This window comes from Fragaria vesca, linkage group LG6, assembly GCF_000184155.1.
Source record: "Fragaria vesca subsp. vesca linkage group LG6, FraVesHawaii_1.0, whole genome shotgun sequence".
In the NCBI taxonomy this organism is placed as follows: domain Eukaryota; kingdom Viridiplantae; phylum Streptophyta; class Magnoliopsida; order Rosales; family Rosaceae; genus Fragaria; species Fragaria vesca.
The window spans coordinates 24,147,024-24,174,649 of NC_020496.1; the positions used below are offsets into that span (position 1 = coordinate 24,147,024).

The window sequence follows — 27,626 nt, forward strand, 5'->3', positions numbered from 1 at the left end:
TGCTTTTTGATCAAAATGATACTTGAACAATAGAGAGATAGAAGAAAAATGGGAAAGAAGACAAGAAGAAATGTAAGAAATGCTAATAACTCATAGGAAATAGGACAAGTTTGTAAGAAACAAGAAAAGAAAAAGATAACAAAACACAAAAGAGAAGAAAAAATGAAGAAACACTTCGGAATTAGCAAGACTCCAACAAAGGTGAACCAAATTATAAGCAAATGATTGAACCAACTCAACTACAATAGACTCCAAGCATTGTAGCACATATACCGGGTAAAGAAAACAGAGAACTTTTGTCTAGACTTGAGGCCATAGAGCCTTCTAAGGATTTTGTGGGCAAGACACTACTAATGTTGCGTTCATTTGCTATTGCCAAAATGGCACTTCAGCAACCACATGTGATTGAACTTCAGCACCTCCAAATTCACCCACCAGTTCATCATCAGGTATCAATTATATCCACGCTCTCTCTGCCTATTAATATGTATTATTATCTCTTCTGCTCTTAGATTTCAGCAACCGGTAACCATAGTAGATCCGCCCATGGTTGCAACCGAATTCGAGATCGCCATCAAATTATTCAAAATTACGACCTGACGAATTACATCTATATTTAACCCACTTCTAACCTCATACATCTCAACATCATAGTTATCTCCCTCTTCAGTACTTCCATCTCTCTAACTCGTTTCATATCTCTAGTTGTTATTATGATTCTACTTCCTGAGCCAAAGTAACATCACGTCCAGCTAACATCTCTAATTGACACGACTTGTCAACGTCATCAAGAACAACGAGGACTCTTTTGCGGCCGAGTTTCACAGCCATAGAACGGCCTATGGTTTTGCTCTGAATATCAAGAGTTTTATCCCCTAATAAGTCACGAAAAAGCTTGTTTCGCAAGTCTTTTAGCTCTTTCTGGGTACCAGAACCCTCTCTAACATCTGCAAGAAAGCAGCAAGCATCGAATTTCGTAGAGAGACAGTGAAAAACAACATCAGCAAGGGTGGACTTCCCAACACCTCTTATACCCCATACAACTAGGAAGCGAACACGATCGTCTCGAGGAACAATACATAGTAAGGATTCAATTTCCTGAACTCGACTTTCAATTCCAACCAACTCACTTATTTCATAACTGGATGATTCATAATTCAAGTCTGTAAACTTGCTTGACAACTTGGACAACTACCTTGACTAATTCAGCATCATCCCTAGCACATATGACCACAGACAAATAATTAATAGTTTTATACAAGGGATTAATTGATCAAACTTATTATTGATTAATCAGGACAAGTAGAATTGTAGAAATGAGGACAAGTTGCAGAGGCATGAGTTACCTGAATGAAGTTGATATAACCCCAGATCTATGATGCACGGACACCGATACGGGATACAGGTACGGGTATGATACGATACAATACAAGGATATATATTTTTTTTATAAAAATAAGGATACTGCTACGTTTTGAGAAATAATAAAAATATATATTTATTATATTAATAAATCTATTTGACAAAAACTTGCGAAAATAATTATAATATTATTAAACATTACACATCTCTCTTTGACCACATCTCTTTATAATATAATAATATTATTAAATAATTATACATTTGGTGGAACTTAGACCAAGTTGGTTGCTGTGTTGTTAAAGAAGAAAGAAAAAGAGTTGGTGGCTTCACTCAGTTCACTGGCTTGCTGCACCGCCTACACGCCTGCAAGCTTGCTGCGTTTCAATCTTCCCAGAATCCCTTCTCAAATCTCAGTCGCTCCAAGTCTCCAACTCTTGAACCCCCAATCTGCAAAGCTTGCGAAGGCAGCAAAGCTATTGGTACCCAGTCACTCAAAACAACGATTCACGAACCCAGACGATTTCAAGCTTGAGCCTTGAGGAGAGAATATAAAGAGCAGAAGAGAGGATTCGATAGAACTGCTGCTGCGTGTTAGGTTAGGTTTTTTTTTCTTCAATTGTTTCAACAGACAAAAATACCCAAAACGTATCCTATCTCGTATCCAAAACGTATCTATACGGTCAAACTATACTAACTAGTCTTCGATACGTATTTCAACCTCAGGATACGTATCTGAGGCGTATCTGGATCGTATCTGTATCGGATACGGATACGATACAACATTCTCAATTTTCTACCGTATCCATGCATCGCAGCCCCAGGTAGATTAGTTGCTATTCTCAAAGCATCCTTCCATTTGGAACGCTCATACTCTGTTCTATACTTGAAACGTTCTTCAAGTTCATAACTCCGATCCCGCTCTGGTGTCGTATGACTGATACAACTGTTTCGTAAAAGATGGGTATCACATGTCGTTTATACTTTTCCTTGCATTCCAGTGTATGCACAAGTTCATCCAAGCACCATCGAGAAGAAGCATAGTTTTCTGAGAAAACAATCACGGAAATCAATGATCTTTCAATTGCTTTTAGAAGGGCAGGTGTGATTTCTTCTCCCCTCTCAAGATCGTAATCCATGAAGGTATCCATCTTCTTATCATCCAAGGCCTTCTTTAGATGGCTGGTAAAAGTCTTGCGGGTATCAGGGCCTTGAAGCTGAGAAAGACATCATACTTCTCTTTTGGGCGGATGTTAGTGGAAGCAGAAGCAGAAGCAGACGAGGAGGCCCCCATATTACAGAAATGTGCAAGTCCAAAATTCAGAGCATGAGCATTGACAATCCTAGATCCTGAATGTGGAAATGTGGGAATCAGAACTTGCGAACCCTGGGATTAACAATAATAATCAAAATTCAATATAGTATTATATGTTTAGATCTAAATTAGAAGCATATATACGTATATTATTGATGAAAAAAGGACTTAAATTAAGAAGCTAGCTAGACACTTAAATGGGAAACAAAAAGATCAAACTACGAGAGAAAGAACATACACAGAGATTGTGCTGATCTTCAGAGAGTTGAGGTTCAGCTAGCCATTTTTGAGGTTGGATTCAGAAGTTGTTGGGGGAATGATCAAAATACGATGAGATTTAAGGACCTTTTGTTAAAGATCTTGGTCAAAACAAATAATTTCCAGGAAAGAGCAATGAGAAAGCAACTATCTTTTAATAATCCAGTACAAGATTAAATGGTTTAAAACTCCAAATTGATTGAAATATTACCTTTCCGATTCCAGAGACCGAGACTTGTTCACACACTTTCAGTCTTTCTATGGAGCAATTGGTGATCAATTGTTGTTAATCTTCGACAAATTGAATCTACAAACTAAGTTCCGGTAACCGGGTAAAAGGCCCCAAGAGTAGTTAATTTTTATTTAGACAAAAATTCACCATCAGTCCCTCAACTCTTGTGGCAAGGCCAATGTGATACCCATCTTCTTAAACCTACCAATGTGATACCCACACTTAATTTTCGCTACCAATGTGAGACCGATGGCCATATTCCGTCACGTCGCCGTGTGTTTGGTCACGTGTCGCACACATGCCCCTCCAAAAAAAGGGCAATAATGACATTTCACCTAAATGGAATGAGAATCGAGTAAAAACTCTAGTACACCCTCCCACTCGAACCACCATCTCTCTCTGCTCCAACTCGAACTCGAGTACATACGCTCCCGAAATCGCCATTTTCACTTTTTTCACAAAGATTCGATTCGAAAGGTGGAAAATCATTGATTCACTGACCAGATCAGATTCGTTACGAGACCAGTCCCTTTGTTGGGAATCTTGGACTGTAAAAAGTCATGGAGGCTAGAAAGATGTTTGGGATTTTCAGAGAATCTGGACTACTAGCACAAAACAGTAAGTTTTGGAATCTCTTTTGTCATCTCTCTTTAGTAATCTTCTGACTTCAGTCCTTAATCTTTGTCTCATACTGTTGATCTTGTTGTTATCGAAATGTTCATCGAGTTTGGGGTCCAAATTTGGTCTCGGATTTGAATCTAATCTAATCAATTTGAGTTTTCTGGGTTTATAAATGGTGGTGTTTTTGGATTGATGTTAAAGATTGTTGACTCCAAATTAGGGTTTCATCGATTAAGGTTAAAAATTGGTTTCAAGTTAGGGTTTAATAAACAATGGATTTGAAAGGTGATCGATTTGTGTATTTTGGGTTTTTAAATGGTTTTGTTCTTGGACTATTGTCGAACATGGTTGACTTCGAATTAGGGTTTTTTTTCTTTGTTTTGGTTGAAAACCCCAATTCAAACTGCTTATAGTACTTGGCCTTGTTTGAATTCCAGTTCCAGAATACCTGTATACAATGGAGATTTTCCATGGAGGTTATTTCGACAAGCAATTGGATGGGATGAAGAAGTATAAGGTGCCTAGGTTCAACAAGACAGGGGGCAAGATCTATTTGGATGGTCTGGATCCCGAGAAGATTTCATGGGTGGAGATGAACAACTTTGCATATGTGTTATGATACAAAGAGCTGCCAATCTCGTACCACTTCAAACGGCCAAAAACTGCAGCCAATGTAGGGTGGATTCAGATTAAAAGTGACGGTGATGCTATGGAGATGGTAAACATGATACCTAAGAAGAAGAGGCAGATTAGTGTGTACATCACATGTGGAGGGAAAAGGAGGTATTATGAAGCTCTTGCTGATTTTGATAAACCTGAGGACCCGGATTGGGAGAATCCATTGAATAGCCAAACTGCTAGAGAGAAGGAGAGAGCTCATTTTGAAGTAAATTTGATGGCACAACAGTTGTATAGTTGTGAGGAGGGAAGGGCGCCAAGATTTCAAAAAAATGAGGTAGTGGTAGAAGATAGGGGTGGGCATGGGACAGGACGGGACAGGATTAAGGTCATCCCACGGCCCGTCCCGGACATTACACACGGGACAGGATCGGGACGGGCCTACGTTTTTAAGACTTAATCCCACGCAAGTCCCGTCCCAAACGGGACCGGGACAGGACGGGCCCAATCCCGCCATCCCGCTCCAATATTACCTGATAATGATACTAGTATATTCCTACAATATATAGACTGCATCATCTGAATCCATAATTCATAAGTCATAACCACAATTAAACTAGAGTAACTACAATTACTTATTCTATGATACATTAACCACATCCAATACATCAAAATTTTATACAATCATAGACTAACTAATGTAGCAGCATCAACAATTAATTACCATCAATTTTGACTAGATAATCACATATGCAGCAGCAACAACTAATTACCAGTAGCTCACCTTTACTCTAACACCTATAGAATTCATAGGAAGAGTAAACAACGTTACAGGACATGGTTCATTACCTTGCACCTTGCTCAAATTCTTGATTTTTATCAATGATGGTTACAGGAAATTTGATGCGAGGAGGGCAAGCTGAGGAGGGGGCCGAGGCGAGGAGGGAGCCGAGGCAAGGTGAGGCGAGGAGGAGGCGGGCAAGGCGAGGAGGGTGCCGAGGCGAGGAGGGAGCCGAGGCAAGGAGGAGGCGGGCGCCGAGGTGAGAAGGAGGCGGGCGGTGAGGTTAGCGGAAGGGGACTGGCCGAGGCGGTTTGGCTCGATTGAGGTTTGGCTGGAGGGTTGAGAGCGATGAAACTGAAAGAGTGAGAGACAGAGAGTGAAAGACAGAGAGTGAGATGAGTTAGTATTAGGGTTAAAAAATGTAAGGTTGAGATCAAAACATCTAAAAAACGAATGGCTTAGATTAGTTTATATTTTTACACGGGACGGGCCTGACGGGCCTCAACTTTTCACTCTCGAGTCCCGTCCCGTTGTTTCTCTACGGGACGGGCTTTGTGTTTTTAGAATTATATCCCGTCCCATCCCGTCAAATTTCGGGACGGCATCGGGACGGGACCAGGATTTAGGTTTTTTATGCCCACCCCTAGTAGAAGATGTTGTGCCATTAAATGAAGTTGTAGGGCCAAACATTGTGTTGGATGATGATGTAGATATTGTAGGAAAGGGTGGACCAAGTCAAGGAACTTTTGCAGGTTTGGGTGATATTGTGAGTGATTTGGATATAGGTGACAGTGAAGTAAGTGTTGGAAAAAGAAGAGAAAGACAAGGGCATAGTGGGAAAGAAGATGAGAAGAGAGGAAAAAGGGTCAAACATTGTATCAAAAGACCCCTTACCTCCTGGTTATAAAGATGAGTTGTCAAAAGAACTAGAAGATATTAGGCAGAAAGAGAAAGAGGCAGCTGAGAGGAAAGAGAGAGAAGAGTTAGAGAGGTTGGTGAGAGAACAAGATGCACTAAGGGAAAGCCAAGCTTCAGCTAGCCTTAGTACTGAAGAAATAGAGATAAGGGCAAGAGAAGAAGATGAGAAGAGGCAAAGAGAAGCAGCAGAGCAAGCAGCTAGAGAAGAGGCAGAGAAGAAAGAAGCAAAAGCTGCTGAAAAGAGAGTATTTGAGGCCTTCAAAGTGAGGCAACAGTTGGCTGATGAGTTGGAGCAGAGGTTGAAGGATAAAAAGAAGGGAAAGCAGCCTATTGAAGGGAGTAATGGAAAGAAGAGTGGGAGGAAGCCTAAGGAAGCGAGGTACACCACTAGAAATAAGGGGAAGAAGGATTTTGAGTCTGTAAAGGGTGGTGGTGATGATGATGATGATTTGTAACACTCCGGACCAAATTTTACCTATTTACTAGATATTTTATGAGTTACTGAGGAATTTCACCGTGCTCGGTAACTTAGTAATTTAACGCTTGAGTTTATTTTCAAGTTTCTCTCAAATTGTTAAATTCCTCTTTTAAGGCCCCGATGTAGTAGTACGTGTCGGCACGGGTTCATCGGTGTTGTCGGATTATTTGTCAGAGCTTTGAGTTATTTTCTTCGATTTATTGAAGGTTTGGTAAAAAGAATTAATTTTCTGAATTTAGAGTATAACTTTTAATCTGGGCCATAAGATCTAGGGTTTCATTATCAGCTGTGGGATTAAGCTTAAAAGGGAAAGAGGGGGTTGACCCAGTCAAAGAAGCCCACACTCGGTTTGACCCGAGCCCGGACTTTTCTCTCTCTCTCTCTCCGACTGCCTTCTCCGTCTCTGCCACGCTCTGGCCGTCTCCGGCCACCCCAGCCCGTGAAGCCACCACCAATCTCTTTCTCTTCTCATTCTCTATCAAACCCCCAAAGCAAATCACCCTAGCAAGCCAGATTAGAGGGAGTTCGAACAAGCTAAAGTACGACAGTGTTCTTCTTTTTCATGCAAGCTCAGGCGGTGATGACGGCAACAATCGGTAGGGTTCTTCTCCTCTGTCCTTCTTCTTTCTTTCTATGCCTTTCACTCTTCAAATCGAGTTCGAATTCGGAAAGCCCTCTTTTGTGTTTCTAGGTTTTCGTCGAGGTTTTCTGGTGGGTTTGTTCTTGGAGCTCCGGCAGGACTTCCGAGCTCCGGTGAGTCTAGAAGCGGTTGAATGGAGCTCAGTCGCGCCTTGGAGGGATTTAAGAGTAGCATGCGTGATTTGGGAGCGGAGCAGAAGCTTAGGGTGCTACCGCCGTGGTGTTGGAGGCGATGGTGAGCTTGTGTGTTGTTGAAAGCCCCGGCTTGCAGTGGCGGTGTTTGACTGACAATGAACTCAGTCCGGCAAGGGTTGTAGCAAGGTGAGAAATCTCGATGTTTCTGCTCGGTTGGGTGATTGAAATGTTTTGTGTTTTTGTGATATGGTGGATTGGTGATTAATATTGGGTTTTTGTTGCTTGCTGTCGAGAACTTGGTACTTAGGAGAATGCAGGGAGGTCATGGAAAATTTCCGGCAAGTGGACGAAATCCGCCGATCGATTTCAGGAAAGGAGCAGTTTTCCGGCAGTAGCCGATTAGGTAGTTTTCGAGGACTTTATTTCTAATTTAAATTGTAGTTCCGAAAAGGGAATATTCGAGTTGTAATTGGAAAAATTGCCAAGTTAGGAAAATTTCTATTATGGGAAACTGTCCATTTATAGAAACCCGTTTGGGTGCCCTTAGTAAATTTTGGGGTGAAGCTGTGTAGAGAGGAAATGAAAGAAATTGTTGGTATTGTATGTGGGCATGCTTGAGCGTAGGGGACCATAAAATAATTTTGGAAGTATTTTTGGTTGATGTGTTCAGGCATGGAAATTAATGGTGACTTCGATTCCAGGTTAAGGTTTGGTATGGAACCGAATAAGTTATAGTTGCGAAGTTAGTCGAAAATGATTATTTTGGAGTTCGGTCTGACCATTTTATTCTTCTGTTTATTGTCAGACGTGGGTTTGGCTAGAGAGTGTGAATAGTTGGAGACAGCGCTCGAGGAGTATTTCGAGCATTGGAAGGCTTAGGCCTAATATAGTAAGTGGACTTTTGTTTTAAATAATATGCATGCAAATGGTTTATTGTTGAACAATTTCTTTTGGTTGGAGCATGTGACATCATTTTAATTTGACGATTTCTTTTATTTTGGAGAGTTACCGAAAATGAGATTTTCGGTGGATTTGTATATGGATTTTTATGAGGATAGTATGTATATAAATAAATGCTACCTAGCCATATGTGCTTCTCCGCCATAATGAGGTAAAATACTATAATGGTGTGACGTGAGCGTTAGACGCAATCGTCGTAGCCCTATATGAATATAATAATTCATATAGGGAATATGCACGTATATATATACACCCGTCTTTTCCACATAATGAGGTAAAATTACATTATGGCGTGACGTAAGCGTTAGACGCAAGCGTAGTAGCCTTGTATGAATTTCTATTTTTCTTATATTTCTTCATAAGAAATCATACAAGGAGTATGACGAGTGTAAATACATATATATATATATATAGTTTAGCCTGAGAGGCTGTATTTTATAAAGTTGTGGAGACTAGCCGGAGCTAGTCATGGTTTTGCCAGTTTATGAGTTGAGAGCTTTTGAGTTGTCGCATGCAGCATATTTCCTATGGAAATTAAATTGGGAAAGCATAATTCTTTTAAATTTATTTTTGTCCACTCACTCTTAACGTTTTTCAATTGCTTCTCCGATGGGCCCTTCGTTTTAAAAATGCCCAGTTTGCAGGTTAGTATAGTCGAGGTCGGGCGTACTTGGAGTCGAGGCATAGTTCGTAATATAGCTTCCGCTTATTTGTTATTATGTTTCTTTTATTCATTTTAGAGTTACTCTGAACTGTGATTGTTGGTTGTGGGATTATTCTTATTAAAGTTAGTAAATAAATTGGGAGATGTTGTGATTTGGGAAGCACGAAGGCTCTAGGAGTAGAAGGTTGTTGATGGATTTTCAAAAGTGTATGCAGGTATTATTAGGAAGGGTTGTCCATTTTCAAGGGAGGTTATGCCGAATTTTCGGTAATATTTTCTTTGGAGGTGGTCCCCGTAGGATTTACTTTGGGTTTTAAGGTGAAATTCGGGGTGGGTCTTAACAAGATTCATCTGATGATTCTGATTTCTACATAGATTCAGACTATGATTTACCTCATGATGAGGTTGATGATGTTGAGTTTGAAGAAAATGTTGCACAACCAAGCCATGTACCAGAATATGAAGAAATGAGATATGATGGCCACTGTTTAGTAGAGTATGTTGGATCCGATGAGTTTGAGAGCATAAGTGGTAGTGATACTGAAGAGGATGAAGATGGGAATCCAATAAGAATGAAAACTCTGAAGTTTGGGGGAATGAAGGTTAAGCCTTGGATCAGATATGTGAATATAAATAATCCCCGATTTAGGTTATGTCTTGCATTCCCTAATGCTGAGTAGTGTAGGCAAGTCTTGAGGGAGTATGCCATTAGAAACCAGGTTGGTTTATGGTTTGAGAAGAATGGGACAAAAAAGATACTAGTGAAATGCCAATAGGGATGCCCTTTTAAGTTGTATGCAAATAGGCCCAAAGGATGGGGTGACACAATGCTTGTGAGGACATTGATAAACAAGCACACATGTTCTCCTGTCCAAACAAGTCATTTTTTGACTTACTGAAGAATAGCTACGGAAGTTAAGAATACTTTACTTGTGGATAAAGGCTGGTCTAGAAAAGGGATACACCATCACATCAATAAGAAGTTCAATTTAGATGTGGGTGTGCAGACCATCACAAGGGCTAAGAGGTGTGCAAGAAGGATGAATGAAGGTCATTTCATTGACCAGTACAATATATGCTTGTTGCATATAGGAAGGAGCTATTGAGAAGCAATCATGGATCCACAATAAAGATTAAAACAAGAACGGATGGGCCAGTAAGGAGATTCCACTAGATGTACATATGTTTCAAAGCTTGCAAAGAAGGTTGGATGGGTGGTTGTAGGCCTCTCATATGCTTGGATGATTGCCATATTAAGGGGCAGCATCCTGGGCAACTTTTAGCAGCAGTTGGAATAGATGCAAATAATGGGATGAACCTCATTGCAAATGTTGTTGTTGAAAATGAGTCTCAAGAAACTTGGACATGATTTCTTGAGTTTTTGAAGGAGGATCTAAGAATGGATAATAGCAGTAGCTATGTTTTCATGTCAGACAAGCAGAAGGGGTTGGGAAATTTAATTACAGGTGTGTTCTAGTCTATGCCATTAACTTTGACCAGGTTTATAAATTTTAGAACATTGTTTATGGTCTTGTTTATGCCTCACCATGTCTTCCTTTTGTGACTTATGCAGCTTTGTTTCCAAATGCTGAGCACATGCATTGTGTTCGACATTTGTATAATAACTTCAAGGAAAAGAATCCAGGAGAGGGGTTGAAGCAGTTGATGTGGAATGCAGCAAGAAGCAATACCAAACCTTGGTACAACAAACATATGGAAGATTTGAGGGTGCTCAGCCAAGACGCATTTAACTGGTTTGAAAAGAAGCATCTAAGATAATGGAGTAGGGCATTTTTTGGAGATGATTCTAAGTGTGATATTCTTCTCAACAATTTATGTGAGGTTTATAATTCAGCTATCTTACCTGCTAGGGATAAGCCCATTCTCACCATGCTAGAAAAGATAAGGATGGACATGATGGTCAGGAATGCAAACAGAAAGGTTGCATGTGAGAAGTGGAAGGATGTACTATTGCAGGGGAGGATGATTGGGAACAAGTGGATTATCCAATTGCCCCTCCATATAAAAGGCAAACTGGGAGGCCAAAGATGATGAGAAATAAGGAAGCAGGGGAGAAGTACAAGACCACAGCACTACCAGCTCCCCTTGAGGGGAAATTGGGTAAAAAAGGGACCAAAATGTCTTGTAAAATTTGTGGGCAGCTTGGACACAACAAATTAGGATGTCCAATTACAAAGGCTAAAAAGGCAGCTGCAGCAGTAAGTCTCAATTCATAAATGAGCTCTTCATTTATTCACCAATATTTGCATTTTTTCAGTTAAATGACTTAGGTTTTTTATATTTTTATTTTATTTTTTTTATCAAAACAAGGTGAAGGAAGTCAAGGAACAAGTGGTGGATCAAACACAAAGAAAAGAGTTAGAAATAAGGTTTGCTTATGTTAGCTTATTCTAGTTGAAAATGTTGTTGTGTTGATAATGTATTATTGTTCTGAAAATGTTGTTGTGTTGAAAATGTGATGTTGTAGATGTTGAAATAATGCTTGTTTTGATTGCATAGGTGAAAAGAGCACCAGCCCCACCTAAGGCTACTGCTAATGTCAAAGACCAAGTCATAAGGTCCATGAAAGGCTGGTTGAAAAGAAAGGCATTTGAGGAGGGTATTTCTACTTCAAATGATGGTGCAGCAACCTCAACACAAGCTCAACAACCGCCTACTTAAAGCAGCCAAAATCCTGCAGCAAGGGGTCCTCAAATCAATCCAGCAGCATAGCCTCCTACCCATACTAATTTGAATTTGTTGGTTTTTAATAGTTCTGCATTTTGTTGTTACATGTAGGGTGTTGGCTAGGTTGAATTGTTGTTTGATGTAATCTTTTCTTCAAATTTTTCCTTATGTTGGACAAGTTCAATTTGCTGAACTCATGCTCTACATGATTTTGAACTCAGGTTTGGTGAATGAGATCTCTTGTTGAATTGTGGCATGTATGCCTTTTTGGATATATAGAAGGATTTTAATGTTGGTTTTTAAAGGACATGGTTCAAGATTATTTGTTAGCAGATAAGCACAACAACATTTCTCAAATTGCAGGATGGAGATGCATAAAAGTACCAGAAGGAAAAAAAAAGTGCAACTAATTGAAAATGGAGGGAAAAAATGAGGTAGGAGAAATCAAATTTAGGCGGGATTTGAGTTTTTGAACGCAAGGTCATTCCAGTAAATTTACCTTTTTCTAGAGGGGCACGTGCGTGACACGTGACCAAACACACAATGATGTGGTGAAAATTAAGTGTGGGTATCACATTGGTAGGTTTAAGAAGATGGGTATCACATTGGTCTTGTCACAAGAGTTGAGAGACGGATGGTGAATTTTTGTCTTTTATTTATCAGTTTTATTGTATCCCACTTTCGGCGTTTATTTATTTGTCAATCTTGTAATTTCATTTTCTATTCACTACCCACGTTTTTCTCACTCCAATTATCTCTTTATTTTGTTTATTTTGTTTTTTATTTTGTTATTTACAACAGTAACCTTGTTTTTAATAAACTGAATCAACTTAATAGAGGTAATATTGGTAAAACATAATTTGGTGATTTTAGAGACTGCTCGCTTTATATATATACTAGCCTTTCTGCGCGTGCATTTAATTTTATTTTTTTTCGCTTTTAACATTAGTTAACTATTTACTTATAAACGCATGCAAGACGTTTTTTTCTATACACAAATGTAATAATCTTCCTTTGTAACATTCGTTCACAGTCAAATACTCAGCCAAATAGTTTTCAGCATAACACAAATAAATTGAACTGTCAAACTCCTAAACTGAAAAAGAAAAAAAAAAGTCATTTGCTTCTCAGATTTCACGCACTACCAAAATTATGTCCTTCATGTCACTTAAAATTTTTGTATGTATTGAATTGTACTTAGCCATACACAAACCAATTCTCATTACAACACTTCTAGAGCACGAAACAAAAGAAAGATAAGCCAAAGAAGCCAAAAAAAAAAAACAACAACAGAAGCAGGGCATCAAGTTTTTTATCAGTTTATGATTCTTATTGGTCTTCATGTCCACCGTTCCATCGTAATCAGCCTAGGAATAACCCAAATCTCTTTAAAGGCCAAGAATCAAGAGCAAAAACTCACTTGCGAAACAAAAATGGTAAGATACATCCAAAGACAAACTGCCAAATACATATTAGGAAGACGTTAATAAAATCAACTAATTGACTAAACCAACAAATCATGCATCATATGTACAAGATGCCATCAATGTGAAATGAAGTTTCTTAGGCCATCTCCAACTGGGAGGGGCTAAAATAGCCCTCGGGCTAAATTTTAGCCCATGAAAATCACCATGTGTATGAATAGTGAGGGCTAAAATTTTGATCATCTCCACCCCTTAGGTCTATAAGCTTACATTTCATATTGTTTTGCTCATTGTGGTTCCCACAAACAAATAGCCCAAGGGCTATACAAAAGACCAAGTATAGCCCAGCCCAGCCCTTGGTCCTTGTAGCCCCCCAAACCCGTTTTTTGGTTTAGCTTAGCCCTGGGTTGGAGATGGAATTTGTGACTTTTGGGGGCTATATCCACCCCTTAACTCAGGGTTGGAGATGGCCTTACAAATAAAGTTTATTGAACCTAATGTTTAGTAGAATTAATTTGTAGCAGCAATTTAATACCAAATGAACAATAGCTTTGTTACATAAAAGAAGGTACTGAAAATAAAAAGAAGGAAGAAGGGTGAAGTCTTATTACTCATTTACTCTGTCATTCTACAATAGAAATTTTTCTTGATCTGTGTTATCTCAATGCTAGCTTTGTCACTTTGAACCTCATAAATTGGCTAAAAGGTTTCCACTTGATCACCGTGTCAAAGTTACAAAAGCAATATAGCCTCCTCCTTCACACAAACGTAGATGCCTCAAAACCTTTATACATTAAACATGTGCCTACTAATGCAAAGGAATACACCATTAACATCCATTACCCTTTTTTTTTCTTTTTCTTTTTTTACAATGAATTTATAATGATGTAGAAATGTGGATGAATGCTTGCATAAGCATACCTTTCAATCGTGCTTCTTTTTTCTCCGCGCGTTTGGTTTCATTTTTATAGTTGATTAACATCAGACTCAACAAAGCAAGAAGTTTCCTGTGTTTCGAGTAAAAAGAATCGACATGAAGAAACAAAAGTTAGATGTATAGTCGTCTAATAGTGGGAAAATGAACTATAGGTGCATACATGGAATGTTGTTCATTTGAGCAACTCTTCCTTGATAACGACTTTCTTTGTACCTTCTAAAAGGCTTCGACTTGATTAACTTGCCAAAATCACAAAACCAATATGGCCTCGTTCACAACACCAATGACATGTACTATACGATAGAGGAATGCAAAAGTTAGCAGATGAAACACTGACCTCTTTCACAAATTATTTGAGGTCACACTGAGCAATGCGTTCACCAGTTTGAGCCAACCTCTTTGCAGAGAGTTAGAGACGTTTGAAGAGGTTTTATTTTTTCATGGAGAAGGTGAGCAGTTGGGAGACGTAGTGAAGAAGAAGATGAGGAAGATATACGTCCAGTTACAAAGGGTAGTGATCTTAAACTGAACAACTAATTTGTTTTGAATTTTGAAATTGTTATCCGAACGAACTGCTCCAGTCCTCAATGCCGCAAAACTCTCAGTTTTATCTATTAATAAAAATTTATTTATTTCTCATTTGGTTTCTTATTGTTTTACCCTTCTTTTATATATATCTGATTTGCTGGGTTTAATTTAGGAGAAGGGTAATTTCAGGGTTTATAAAAATTTAACCAAACGGCAGTCTCATAAGAAAATTCTAGTATACCATATGATATAGCATGCCTCAACACAATGTGTATCATTCGAAGTTGAAACCCAAACGGCGTATCTGATTTGTTAGGTTTAATTTAGGAGAAGGGTAATTTCAGGGTTTATAAAAATTTAACCAAACGGCAGTCTCATAGGAAAATTCTAGTATACCCTATGATATAACATGCCTCACACAATGTGTGGCTATCATTGATTGAAAAAATAATTAAATGATGTAATTAATGACCATTTACCTTTTTAAAAGCTCTCATGTGTCATACAATTAGACACATTTGCAATAGACATGCCATATCATACGGTATGATAGACAAACCCTAGTAATTGAACATATATTAGTTGTTGGACGCATAGTTGTTTGTCTCTTTCCTCTCATTTTCCTTGCTTTGAAACTTTGAATTGTTCAATGACATTTTAAATAAGTAGCTCGAACTAAATATTCCCATAAATTTTCTTGCAATTTCCGCTGCTCCTAGCATGCTAACAACCATTCTTATCCCAATACTTTACGTAGATCAGCATGATCCATCTCTCTGTTTTCTTTTCTTTCCCACAGTTTGATCCATTTTGTTTCAGATGTAAGTTTCTATTATATATTTTGTTTATGTCTGTACATATGCTTCGAAGTTAAACCAATTGATCTTGTATGGGATTTATATTTTCCTAATCCTGGAGCTAGGATTGTCTTTCATGGTCTGAGTTTTGGACTTGCACATTTCTGTAATATGGCCTCCTCTTCTGCTTCTTCTTCTTCCTCTGACATCCCTCTAAAAGAGAAGTATGATGTCTTTCTCAGCTTCAGCGGCACCGATACCCGCGAGACTTTTACCAGTCATCTCTTAAAGGCTTTAAAAGATAAGAAGATTGAAACCTTCATAGATTACAATCTTGAGCCGGGAGATGAAATCGCACCTGCCCTTCTCAAAGCAATCGAGGGATCAATGATTTCTGTGGTTGTTTTCTCAGAAAACTATGCTTCTTCTCGATGGTGCCTAAATGAACTTGTGCGGGAATGCAGGGAAAAATATAAACAACATGTGATACCCGTCTTTTACAAAACAGTTGTATCAGATATACGACACCAGCGCGGGAGTTATAAACTTGAAAAATATTTCAAGAATAGAACAGTGAGTCAGCTTCTCAAGTGGAAGGATGCTTTGACAAAAGCCACTAATATTTCTGGGATTGAGTCGAATACAACCAGGTAACTCTTGCCTCTGCAACTAGTACTAATTTGAGTAATTTCTTATTGTCCTGATTAATCAATTCTAATTTTGATCAAATAAAAAAAGACTAATATTTATCCCTCGTATAAGTAACTATTAATTGTGTCTTTGGTCATATGTGCTAGGGATGATTCCGATTTGATTCAGCAAGTTGTCCAGTTTATTTTGATGAAATTGGGTTATGAGTCTTCGAGTTATGAATTAAGTGGGTTGGTTGGAGTTGAAAGTTGGGTTCAGAAAATTGAATCCTTACCGCGTAATTTCCCTCGAGATGATCGTGTTCAGTTCCTAGTTATTTGGGGCATGGGAGGCCTTGGGAAGACCACACTTGCTGATGTTTATCACCGTCTCTCTTCACAGTTTGATGCCTGCTGCTTTCTTGGAGATGTCAGAGAAGGTTCTGGGACCCAAAAAGAACTAAAAGACTTGCGAAACAAACTTCTTGGTAAATTATTAGGGGATCAAACTCTTGATATCTAGAACAAAACTATAGACCGTTGTACTGCAGTCAAACTCAGCCGTAGGAGAGTCCTCGTTGTTCTTGATGATGTTGACAAGTTGAGCCAATTAGAAATGTTAGCGGGACGTGATGTTACGTTTGGCTCCGGAAGTAGAATCATAATAACAACTAGAGATATGCAACGAGTTACAGACATAGAAGTACTGAGGAAGGGAGGTGATAACCATGATGTTAAGATATATGAGGTTGAGAAATTAAATGATGATGAAGCTCGTCAGCTCTTCAGTTTCAATACCTCCGCAGGTGTCTATTCTGAAGTAGATTCCACAAAGTTTTTAACAAGGATGATAGCCTATGCTGCAGGCAGCCCGTTAGCCCTTAAAGTTTGGAGTTCCTTATCCCATAAACTTTCATTGGATAAGATGACACAGTTACTCCACGAAGAAATGCAGAGCATTTGTAAAGGGAAGCAAACAAGTGATGAAGTAAGAGGAGATTGCTGTAGTTTTTCTGTGGATAGCAAAAAGGAGTCACCTGCTTTACATGAATTGGTTATAACAAGCGGTGGAGATCTAGGGGATCGGTTTGAACAGATGATAGCTCTTTTCAAGAAGCTAAATCGCCCAAATGACTATATGCCGACGGAAAAACCAAAAGTCGACAACTCTGAAAGTGACAAAGGCACGATCAAGCACATTTCTCCAGTTATCCCAGATAACTTCCGGTGTCCAATATCTCTAGAATTGATGAAAGATCCTGTCATTGTATCTACCGGACAGGTAAGTTCATTCACAAATTACAAGTACAAACTTTTACTCATTGTAATGAACAGTATTACTTATTTTTGCAGACATATGAAAGATCCTGTATTCAGAAGTGGTTGGATGCTGGACAGAAAACCTGTCCAAAAACACAGCAGACACTATTGCACACGGCCATAACTCCGAACTGTGTCCTGAAGAAGCTAATTGTTTTGTGGTGCGAGAGCAATGGCGTTGAGCTACCAAAAAAGTAGGGCAATGAAAGCAAAAGATCAGAATGCAGTGTTTCAGACTGTGATCGAGCTTCTATTGATTCTTTATTAGAGAAATTGGCAAAGGGCAGTTCAGAAGAACAAAGAGCAGCTGCTGGAAAGCTCCGATTGCTAGCAAAAAGGAATACTGATTATAGAGTGTGCATTGGTGATGCAGGAGCCATCCCACTCCTTATTGAGCTTCTATCCTCCCCAGATCGTCGCACTCAAGAGCACGCCATTACAACACTCCTTACCCTTTCCATAAGTGTGAGCAACAAGGGAGCAATTGTCATTGCAGGAGGTATACCTGACATAGTGGAACTTTTGAAACATGGTAGCACGGAGGCTAGAGAAAATACAGCCGCATCCCTTTTCGTCTTGGCTGTAATAGATGAGAAGGTGCTAATTGGAGCTGCCGAGGCTATCCCCGCCATTGTAAAATTGCTTTGCGAGGGGACTCCAAGAGGAAAAAAGATGCTGCTACAGCTATATTCAATCTTTCATTCTATCAGGGAAACAAGGCCAAGGCTGTAAGTGCTGGTATTGCGGCCCCGCTGATGAGATTGGTCAAGGATGTGGGAAGTGGGATGGTAGATGAAACTCTTGCAATACTGGCCATTTTAGTGAGCCATTAAGAAGGGAAGGTGGCAATTGCTCAAGCCGACGCAATCCCTATTTTGGTGGAAGTTATACGAACAGGTTCCCCTTGCAACCGGGAGAATTCCGCTTCTGTATTATGGTCATTATGCACAGGTGACTTGCAGCAGTTGAAACTAGCAAGTGAACTTGTTGCAGAAGAAGCATTGCAGGAACTCTCCGAAAATGGCACTGATAGGGCCAAGAGAAAAGCCAGAATTGTTTTAGAGCTCCTCCAACTAATGGAAGATCCTGCTAGCCAGTCCATAAATCTCTAGGATTCATGAAAGAGGGTTTGTGTGAGACATGCTATATCATATGGTATACTAGAATTTTCCATAGACATTATATGTTTGATACAACAAGCTACGGTTAGTAGGTCATGTGTGTTTCTGCACTTGGCAAGGTATTGTCTAGGGGGCTAGGGGTTCTTTCATTGCTTATGCATCGCTAGCTCATAAAGCTTCCCTAGACGCAAGAAGCTGGAACATATATTAAGAACAAGAAAATCTAGAACCAGTTTAATTTAACATTTGAAGTAGCTGAGAAAAAAAAAATGACTGCAACATGTATGTTATTGCTATTGATCATTCTTTGAAGTAACACAGATATAAGCATCTGTTGTATCTTAGGGATCAATTCGTATCTTATTTGAAACTAAAAATAAATATTACATGAAATTAGAAACAAAGAAACAAAACAAACAAACGGTGTATAATCCTTTTCAACACAATATATCAATAACCAGCTCCCATCCAATGACAGTATGAGACCTAGCCCCTAAACAATACCTTGCCAAGTGCGGAAACACACATGACATACTAACCGTAGCTTGTTGTATCAAACCCATAATGTCTACAACCACATGCCCCAAAACTTCCAAGCACTCAATTGGAAAGCAACAACAACCATACCCCTTACAAACAAGGTTCTAACACCATACCTGGGGATTAAGAGCATCTTCCTTCGAAACAACTGATGCCTTGGTTTAGAAGTTTTATTACCTTGCATCAGTAGCATGGTAATGTCACTGTCAGCTGGTCCTGCAGTCTCCATTTGTCTGCCTCATCAGGAATCAAATTCAGTGACATTAGTCTGCCTCATCAAAACATTGAGTGAAGCTAATCCAAGAGAGCAACTGCAACGCTTCTACACACATCACACTGATCGCAGCTCCTCTAATTTGTTGAAATAACCTGCTCTGGCCTCTCAATTTGGTTCTCCAACATCTTGATTGACCTCTTCAAGTTTAACATCTTCGCCTTGGGAAGACAGCAAGCACACCCCACACCTTTTCACCTTAATGCGATCGAAACAACAGCCTAATGTTTTATGTTCCAAGTAAAAGTTCAACAAGGCCTGGCTGGCATTGCGAACATAACTGGACCAGTGTGCGAAATACCATATAAACACCTGAGATGTGTCAAACCGTGATGGCATTTTCTTAATATTTTTATAGTATCGAGTACCTGGTAAAGGACCGGGCGAAGGAAGAGTGAAATCCAATTCAGAGCTGTCAGCATTGTTGGTGGTGAAACTGAATCTACACTTGACGTCGATAATGTCAGGAATGAATATAAGCTGTTTGAAGGAACACTGTTTACACCAGTCGTATTCATGCGTGACATCATATTCATGCTCATCTTCATCACATTCGTTGACTGTAAGAACAACGCCCAGAACGAGTTGACACAAGTTTGTATCTGTATGAGACGGATGCACAGGAAGCTTGATATCTATTGAAGATCCCTCTGTTTGACACCTGAACTGCTCTGGAATTTCATGTCCAGGATAGACAATAGAAACGGAGTAATCCTCAGGCAAAGGGTTGAAATGCTGTTCAACAGAGAGACTTACATCATGATTTTGTATAGTAAACAACAGAAGCATCATACTAGATGAATTTCATTCAAGGAGTTATTTGATAGATTTATAGATGGAGAGAGACTTACAGGTTGTATTTCTTTACATTTGGAAAATGCAGTTGCCAATCGCATAATTCTAAGCCATGCATCGTTCATCAAATTGCGTTTTGCTGTCTCACTCAATTTTTTGCAACCACGTAATGAATACAGCTCGTTACGTGTCACAATATTTTCATCACATATTTGATCCAGACCTTGTGTAACTCCAGTCATTGAGAATGACACCCTCTCCAGATTCCTACAACTATCAGCATCCAAAATTTCTAGAAGATATGGGAGCTTTGGTAGAGATTTTAGTTTCACACAATTGCATATGTATAGGAATGTCAATCCAGAAAGTTCTTTGATGCTTGTAGGTATGCTCTTGATCTTGGTGTCACTGAAATCTAAGTACTTCAGTGAGGTTAAGCAAATCATGATTCCGTTCGGGAATCTTTTCAAACTGGTGCAGCCACTGAGGTCCAATTTAGATAGCAAAGACCACAAAATGTCCGAAGATGACATAGGCAGTTTCTTTAGTTCATAGCAATATTCAACACGGAAATCCTTGAGAAATCTTAATTTGTAGATATTGTTTGAGACAGATTTAAGGCTCCAGCACTGGGATAAGTCTAATTCTTCAAGCCCAACTAAGTTTTCGATGGAGTCGTGTAGCTTTTCAATCTTCGTTTGACTTAAACGGAGAGTCTTCACACATTCCATAGGCTCTAAAAATTCCGGGAAGAACTTGAATGAAGAACAACCAGAGAGATCAAGTTTCTCAAGAGATTTCAACTTCCAAATTCTGGTTGAAAGACTCATAAGATGAGTGCAACCAACCAGATTTATTGAAACAATCCTAGAGAGACACTCGATCGATGAGGGCAGACCTTCTATACTCGTTCGAGACAAATCAAGAGATGTGAGGGATTGCAACATTTGTATGCTGCTTGGAAGATTCTTAATGTGGTAACACCAATTAAGATCCAATTCGACAAGCTTCTTAAGAGACCAAATTGATGAAGGCAATGCAGACAATTCCATCAGATCCTTGGTGCGATAATCAATTGTTGATTTCTGACCACCTATAAGTAAAATTTCCATATTGCTTGGCATCTCTGGAATACATTTTAGAAGCAGGCACCCCTTCAGATTTAGAACAGTAAGCTTGTGAAGCTTTTCAAAATATGAAGGAACCTCAACCAACTTCTTGCACTCTTGAAGGTTTATACTCACAATGTTTAGACTCTCCGAGAGATTTGGAACATGAACCAAACTTTCACAGCCTTGAAGATTGATACTCTCAAGACACGCTGTGAGGTATGGAACATCAACCAGCTTCGCTGAGTAGCTAAGATCGATTTTTTTTAGGTTCCAAGGGTTCTGCAAAACAAAAGGAAATGGACTGATTAACTTTGCTTGAATATATCTCTTCATTACTAATTTAAGCATACCTGGTCTTTATTCCATGGTGTCTGGAGTTTGCTATAGGGCATATGAAGCTCAACAAGACAGCTTGGAGAGAACTTTGATGGCAAAGTTTCCAAAGGAAAATTCGGCCAGGACAGATATCTAAGGACATTAGGAAGAGACTCGAGACGGCCTTCAGGAAGTTCCAATTTGCCAAACCGTCCAAACCCATAAAGATCTAGGAATGTTAGATTGTACATCTTTCCAAAAACTCTAGGGGTCAACTTTAAACTATTAAGCACATAGGAGCGTATGGAGATGGTTTCAATTGTTGCAGTTCCCTGAAAATTCAAAGTAAAATATATGTAAATGAGCATACAGTATAGAACAAAATATTGTAATAACTTGCATTATATCTGAATAACGTTAAGTCTTATTGATTGAAGGGCAACTTTCGTTTTCCTGTTACTTGTATTTTCATTTCAAAAATGAAGGTGATGCTAATAGTTCTTACCGTATCATTTTCCAATACATGGCAGATGTCCTTAAGATTGTATAACCTGGAGCGGTTTCCAGGCTCTTCAGGACATTTTTCACGGACGATTTCGCGGCCCATTTCTTGTATCACATCATGCATCCATAGACAATTATCTCTTAGTTCTATGAGAGACCTACGAATAAGATCAGCAACTCCGCTGTCCACAGATAATCTGCGGCAATTTAAATGTCCTCTTACATCATTTATTTGCTTCCCTTTGTGGAAACAAGCGATGTCAAGAAATATTTCCTTCTCATTTTTTCTCAAGACATCATAACTCACTCTATAAATGCTCCCCATGTCTTCGTTTACAGATTTTGTCATCTCATCCCAAGAAAGTTCATTGGACAAGGAACTCCAGATTTTAAGGGCCAAGGGACAGCCTGCAGCATAAGCTACCAAGCTTGTTACCAAATTCGTAGAATCTAATTCAGAATAAATACCTGCAGAGGTATTCAACTTGAAGAGCTGACGAGCTTCATCATCGTTTAATTTCCTAACCTCATATATCTCAACATCATAGTTACCTCCCTTCTTCAGTACTTCCATCTCTCTAACTCGTTGCATATCTCTAGTTGTTATTATGATTCTACTTCCTGAGCCAAACGTAACATCACGTCCAGCTAACATCTCTAATTGGCTTGACTTGTCAACGTCATCAAGAACAACTAGGACTCTTTTGCGGCTGAGTTTCACTGCTGTAGTACGGTCTATAGTTTTGCTCTGGATATCAAGAGTTTTGTCCCCCAATAAGTCATGAAGAAGCTTGTTTCGCAAGTCTTTTAGGTCTTTCTGGGTTTCAGAACCTTCTCTAACATCTGGAAGAAAGCAGCAAGCATCGAATTGTGAAGAAAGACGGAGAAAAACAGCATTAGCAAGGGTGGTCTTCCCAATACCTCCCATACCCCAAATAACTACAGAGCGAACACGATCATCTTGAGGAACAATACATAGTAAGGATTCAATTTGCTCAACTCGACTTCCAGCTCCAACGAAACCATTTAATTCATAACTCGTGGACTCATAACTCAGATAAGTCAAAATAAGCTGGACAACTTCCTCGACTAATTGGGCATCATCCCTAGCACATATGATCAGAGACGAATAATAATTAATTAGTTGCTTATACAAGGGATCAATTAGTCTCTTCTTTTCTTATTGATCAAACTTATCATTGATTAATCAGGACAAGTCGCAGAGGCAAGAGTTACCTGAACGAAGTTGATTCAAACCCAGATAGATTAGCCGCTTTGATCAAAGCAACCTTCCATTGAAGACGCTCAGTCTCTGTTCTATCCTTGAAACGTTCTTCAAGCTCATAACTCCCGCTCTGGTGTCGTATATCTGATACAACTGTTTCGTAAAAGATGGGTATCACATGTCGTCCACAGTACTTTTTCTTGCATTCCAGTATATGCACAAGTTCGTCCAGGCACCATCGAGAAGAAGCATAGTTTTCTGAGAAAACGACCACGGAAATAACAGATCTCTCGATTGCTTTTAGAAGGGCAGGGGCGATTTCTTCTCCCCGCTCAAGATTGTAATCCATGAAGGTATCCATCTTCTTATCATCCAAGGCCTTCTTTAGATGGCTGGTAAAAGACCTGCGGGTATCGGGCCCTCTGAAGCTGAGAAAGACATCATACTTCTCTCTTAGGGGGATGTCAATGGAAGAATAAGATGCAGAAGCCGAAGAGGAGGCCATATTACAGAAATGTGCAAAGTCCAAAACTCAGAGCATGAAAATCCTGCCTTGGACCAAAAGCTTGACAATCTTAGCTCCAGGATTAGTAAAAGAATTAAATCCAAAAATAGATTGATTGGTTATAACTTAGAAGCATGTGTACATAAATAAATGATAAACAAAGTATATAACAGAAACTTACTTCTGAAACAAAATGGATCAAACAATTGGAGAGGAAAGAAAACAGAGAGATTATGATGATCTTCAGAAATTGCTGGGACAATAATGGTAGGTAGCAGGCTACAGCAGGAGAAATTGCAAGGAAATTTATGTGAATTAGCCCGAGGTACTTATTTAAAACGTCATTGAACAATTCAAACAAAGGAAAATGAGGGGAAAGAGACATGACCAACTAATTAATCATCCAATAATGCAATACAGAATTAAGAAGTTGTTGGGATCTGACATCATAACTCTTCAAACAAATGCAAATTGATTAATATATTATCTAGTTAACTTCCATGTCTGACTCTTTCATACTCTTTCTCTCGAATATAAGATTATGATTCATACCTGATTCTATTATCATCGGTGACTGGAGTAGCCGAAAACTTCGGAAAACCACCGGAAGGCTCGAAGCTTTCCGACTTTCGGACCGTTGTCATAACTCGCCGTTTGACTCAAGGAAGTTATGGCAACGGTCCAAAATTGGAAAGTTGAAAGGTCAGGGAACCGCTTCGCGCTATCAAGACGCACTTTACGCCGCTGGTCCAACGTTGAAAGGTTATCCGACGCCGGACTCACCGTCGGGTCGTTCATGAAGGTGAACCGGGTCGAAAATGATGATGGGAGCCTGTGGGTTAGACTACGAGTAGTCGAGTACCAAAGGATTTATACCCCAAGTTAAAACATAACATACGGGTTTGATCAAGCCGTGCATGATCCAACGGTTAAAATTGCACCATTCTTGAATTATTTCATACTTTAATAATAATTTCTTGAACGACTGTAGCACATTTAGTAGCAGTAGAATATGTAATAAATAATAGTTTGGTAAAATATATAGCGACACATGGCATGTGGACATTAATTTGTCATAATTTGTTAATTTTTGTAATGTGTGTATTTGTAAACTGAAATTTAGTTAGTAACTAATATGTAGTTTGTTTTAATTTATTTACTTCCCTGATTTTACATGTCATTGGAGTAGCCAATATAACACATTTTGTTATTTAATGATTTCTAAAAATACATGTTTTTGACCTTATTATAGAGAGTTTAAAGGGAAGACTGCATCAAAGACGATATCCAAATATTGTTTGATGGGAGATAAAGACAGGATTCGAAAAGAAAAAGAAGAGACGCTTAAACCCAAAGACGACTATCCAAGACCGGACCTGAGATTTGAAAACTTGAGGCGAGTTCTAGAAATGTGTCATATAATGGTCATACGAGAGGAAAAAAAAACCAACGACGATCAATCGACCATAAAAGAATCGAAAATCAAACCAATATAAATTGATGTTCCAAGTTCCAACACAATACATACAAAAATAATTGGGAAAAATTTAGGGTTTGTATATAAACTATATATATATTAAGAAGAAAATTTGGTGTCCCCAAATGTTTAGTGCTTGAGGCAGCTGCCTCTTCAGGCTCCCCTCAAGTCCAGCTCCCATATGGTAGATGAAGACTAAAGTAGCTCTTTCCTGCCTTTTTCCAACCTATTGGTGGAAAATGGTGCCGGAGTGGCTAGGTCATATCATTTAATAGTTGATGACTCTGGTTGTTAAGTTTGTTAAAACAGAGTGTAGTACTCTTTCTAGGTATTGTTAGATTTAATGAGGTCACTATATATTACATGATGTAATCTTTTTATGAATGAAATTTCCCATACCCTGTACCCAGATTTGAATCTCGCCGACGTTAATTGGAGTTAAATCTCAATTTATTCTTATTGGCTAAGGAAAGAAAGCCTCTAAAGATTAGTCTCTGATATCTATGGGTCCAGAAAACAAACCTTTGAAAATACCGTCGTTGATAAAATATATACCAGATAAGGTTTTGGTTGAATTTTCGCCAACCAAAAGATATATACCAGGTGAAACAATACATGCAACATGGATGCAACTCATGCAAGGGCGTTATCAAAATCTAAGGGTGAAAAAAACAAAGAGATGACAATAAAACCAGATGTCCCATAACATGAAGAACATTATTCATATTTAACATCAATCCAAATATCCAATCAAATAAACTAACCAAGAGCAAACTGTAATCGATCATTTATACTTAATCTTTGAAATTGTAGCTCGACCCCTTTGCTTAATCACTGAGCAAAACCAGACTTTCAATGTACGAACCGCCATCAAAGTAGCCGAAATCTTTCCGCTCCAACCTAATCCCAGTTCTAATAGATTGCCTGGATTCAATGTTAAATATAGCCATTTGGTCAAATTCCAATCCATGTTCATCTCTATACTGATGCATGATGACTAGTTCATTATCCATGCTAGAGCTGATCAGTGGAACCGGATACCCTCCTTTCTCGGGTAAATGTGCTTTACCCACCTTGTTCAAACACTGTTCTTTCATCATCCACAAGTCAATGGATCCCTCATAGTAATGAAAGAAGCAAAGTGATTCTTGGCACACTCGCACTAGCAGCAACCAAATGGAATCTTCTTTTGGCACCATGAGTTCTTGAAATTGTTTACTCCTCGTATCAAATGCAGCAATCTTATATCCTGAACATGTCTTAGCAGTCCAGTATTCTATTCCATTCAAAAATGCACTTCCCATGTGAATGTAAATGGAATTTGACCAAGGAGGGGTTACCCGAATCCTCTTCCATGAGTTTGTGCTGAGGGTATAAACCTCAACTACCTCAACAAGATTAGACAATTCGGATTCGACAATCCTCACAACCATGTAATCGTTAAGCTGTGGATCAAATCCAAACGAGAGACGGGCATGACTTTTACGGATACATGACTTCCGAATAGGGTTCCATATGAGACGGTAAGTACTTTTAAGGCGCAAAGGCGTCCCAATATTTGGAAGAACCCTAAACTTCTGAATAGATGGGTTCCATATGCATATAGGACTATTCGAACGAAGATTCTTGTCGGAGATGCACAGAAGGCCATTGCATGAACCATATATTCTGAATTGTTTTCCAGTCCACAAGGGATGTCTTAGATTCAAGCACGGCTCAAATGTTTCAACAGAGAAAAGAGAGTGCTGATAATGTTTTGCAGGTTCATGATCTGTGGTGGAGCGATGGTAAGCATACAGATATCTATGGGAACGTCTTGCTGTATTCCTATTAAGATGTGATCGAGCAAAACTTGAGCTTCTAATCAAATCTTGCCATGACTTGCAAACACACGTAAACCGAACGAGTGATTTTGAGGGTAGTCTCAATAAGATATCGATCACGATTTCTTCAGGGATGTTGAAACTACTCATGATGATCAGAGATAACTAGTAAGGTTGTAAAAGGGTAGTAGACCGTATATAGTCGTCAAAACCTAACCTGGTATATATTTATATGTATATGGAAGAGCAGGCCTTCATTCAATTGATCCCTAGTTAAGGCCGGGAAATATTCCTAACTTAACAAGGACAAGTAACCAAAATCAAACAGGAAAATAAGGAAACACACGTTTACTGCTTCTCTATTCACACTGATCTCAAGTTGATAGTCGATCTCAACAATATATAATAATAATTTAGAAAATTTCATACAAGTCACTTTCTCAACTTTTTTCTCACACAAGTCTACCCTAATGTTTTTAGGCGTTAAAATTTGGCTGATCTTTGTGGTGACTTGTGCTAATATGTAGCTTAACAGGTCTATTTGGCCAAATCATACACAAAACATACAAAGCACTTCTTAAATAGTAACATATCTTCTGCTGTCTTGTCCCTGCTTTAAGCTAAAACAATAAGA

The 27,626-nt window shown here is 38.9% G+C and overlaps 3 protein-coding genes and 1 pseudogene across 4 annotated transcripts; 1 reads left to right on the top strand and 3 right to left on the bottom strand.

Annotated features, from left to right (window-relative positions):
- The first annotated feature begins 15,523 nt into the window (after nucleotides 1-15,523).
- LOC101305786 lies at nucleotides 15,524-18,413 on the top strand (annotated as a pseudogene).
- Nucleotides 18,030-20,153, bottom strand: LOC101292914. Of its 2 annotated transcripts, none has more exons than XM_004303625.1 (2): nucleotides 19,079-20,153; nucleotides 18,030-18,409 (listed from the first exon to the last, which is right to left on the bottom strand). In XM_004303625.1, the coding sequence occupies exon 1, from the start codon at nucleotides 20,026-20,028 to the stop codon at nucleotides 19,345-19,347; it is 684 nt and encodes a 227-aa protein (XP_004303673.1). In that variant the 5' UTR covers nucleotides 20,029-20,153; the 3' UTR covers nucleotides 18,030-18,409; nucleotides 19,079-19,344. The 2 variants fall into 2 exon arrangements, with proteins under 2 accessions (XP_004303673.1, XP_004303674.1); XM_004303626.1 differs by lacking the exon at nucleotides 18,030-18,409 and having other exon boundaries at nucleotides 18,763-19,971; nucleotides 20,088-20,137.
- A 565-nt stretch (nucleotides 20,154-20,718) lies between these two features.
- On the bottom strand, nucleotides 20,719-23,548 carry LOC101306075 (TMV resistance protein N-like). The gene is made up of 5 exons (XM_004305689.1): nucleotides 23,199-23,548; nucleotides 21,964-23,068; nucleotides 21,494-21,790; nucleotides 20,930-21,422; nucleotides 20,719-20,786 (listed from the first exon to the last, which is right to left on the bottom strand). The coding sequence occupies exons 1-5, from the start codon at nucleotides 23,546-23,548 to the stop codon at nucleotides 20,719-20,721; spliced, it is 2,313 nt and encodes a 770-aa protein (XP_004305737.1).
- A 2,448-nt stretch (nucleotides 23,549-25,996) lies between these two features.
- Nucleotides 25,997-27,142, bottom strand: LOC101306365 (F-box/kelch-repeat protein At3g06240-like). Its single transcript, XM_004305690.1, has one exon. The coding sequence runs from the start codon at nucleotides 27,140-27,142 to the stop codon at nucleotides 25,997-25,999; it is 1,146 nt and encodes a 381-aa protein (XP_004305738.1).
- Between the last annotated feature and the right edge of the window lie 484 nt (nucleotides 27,143-27,626).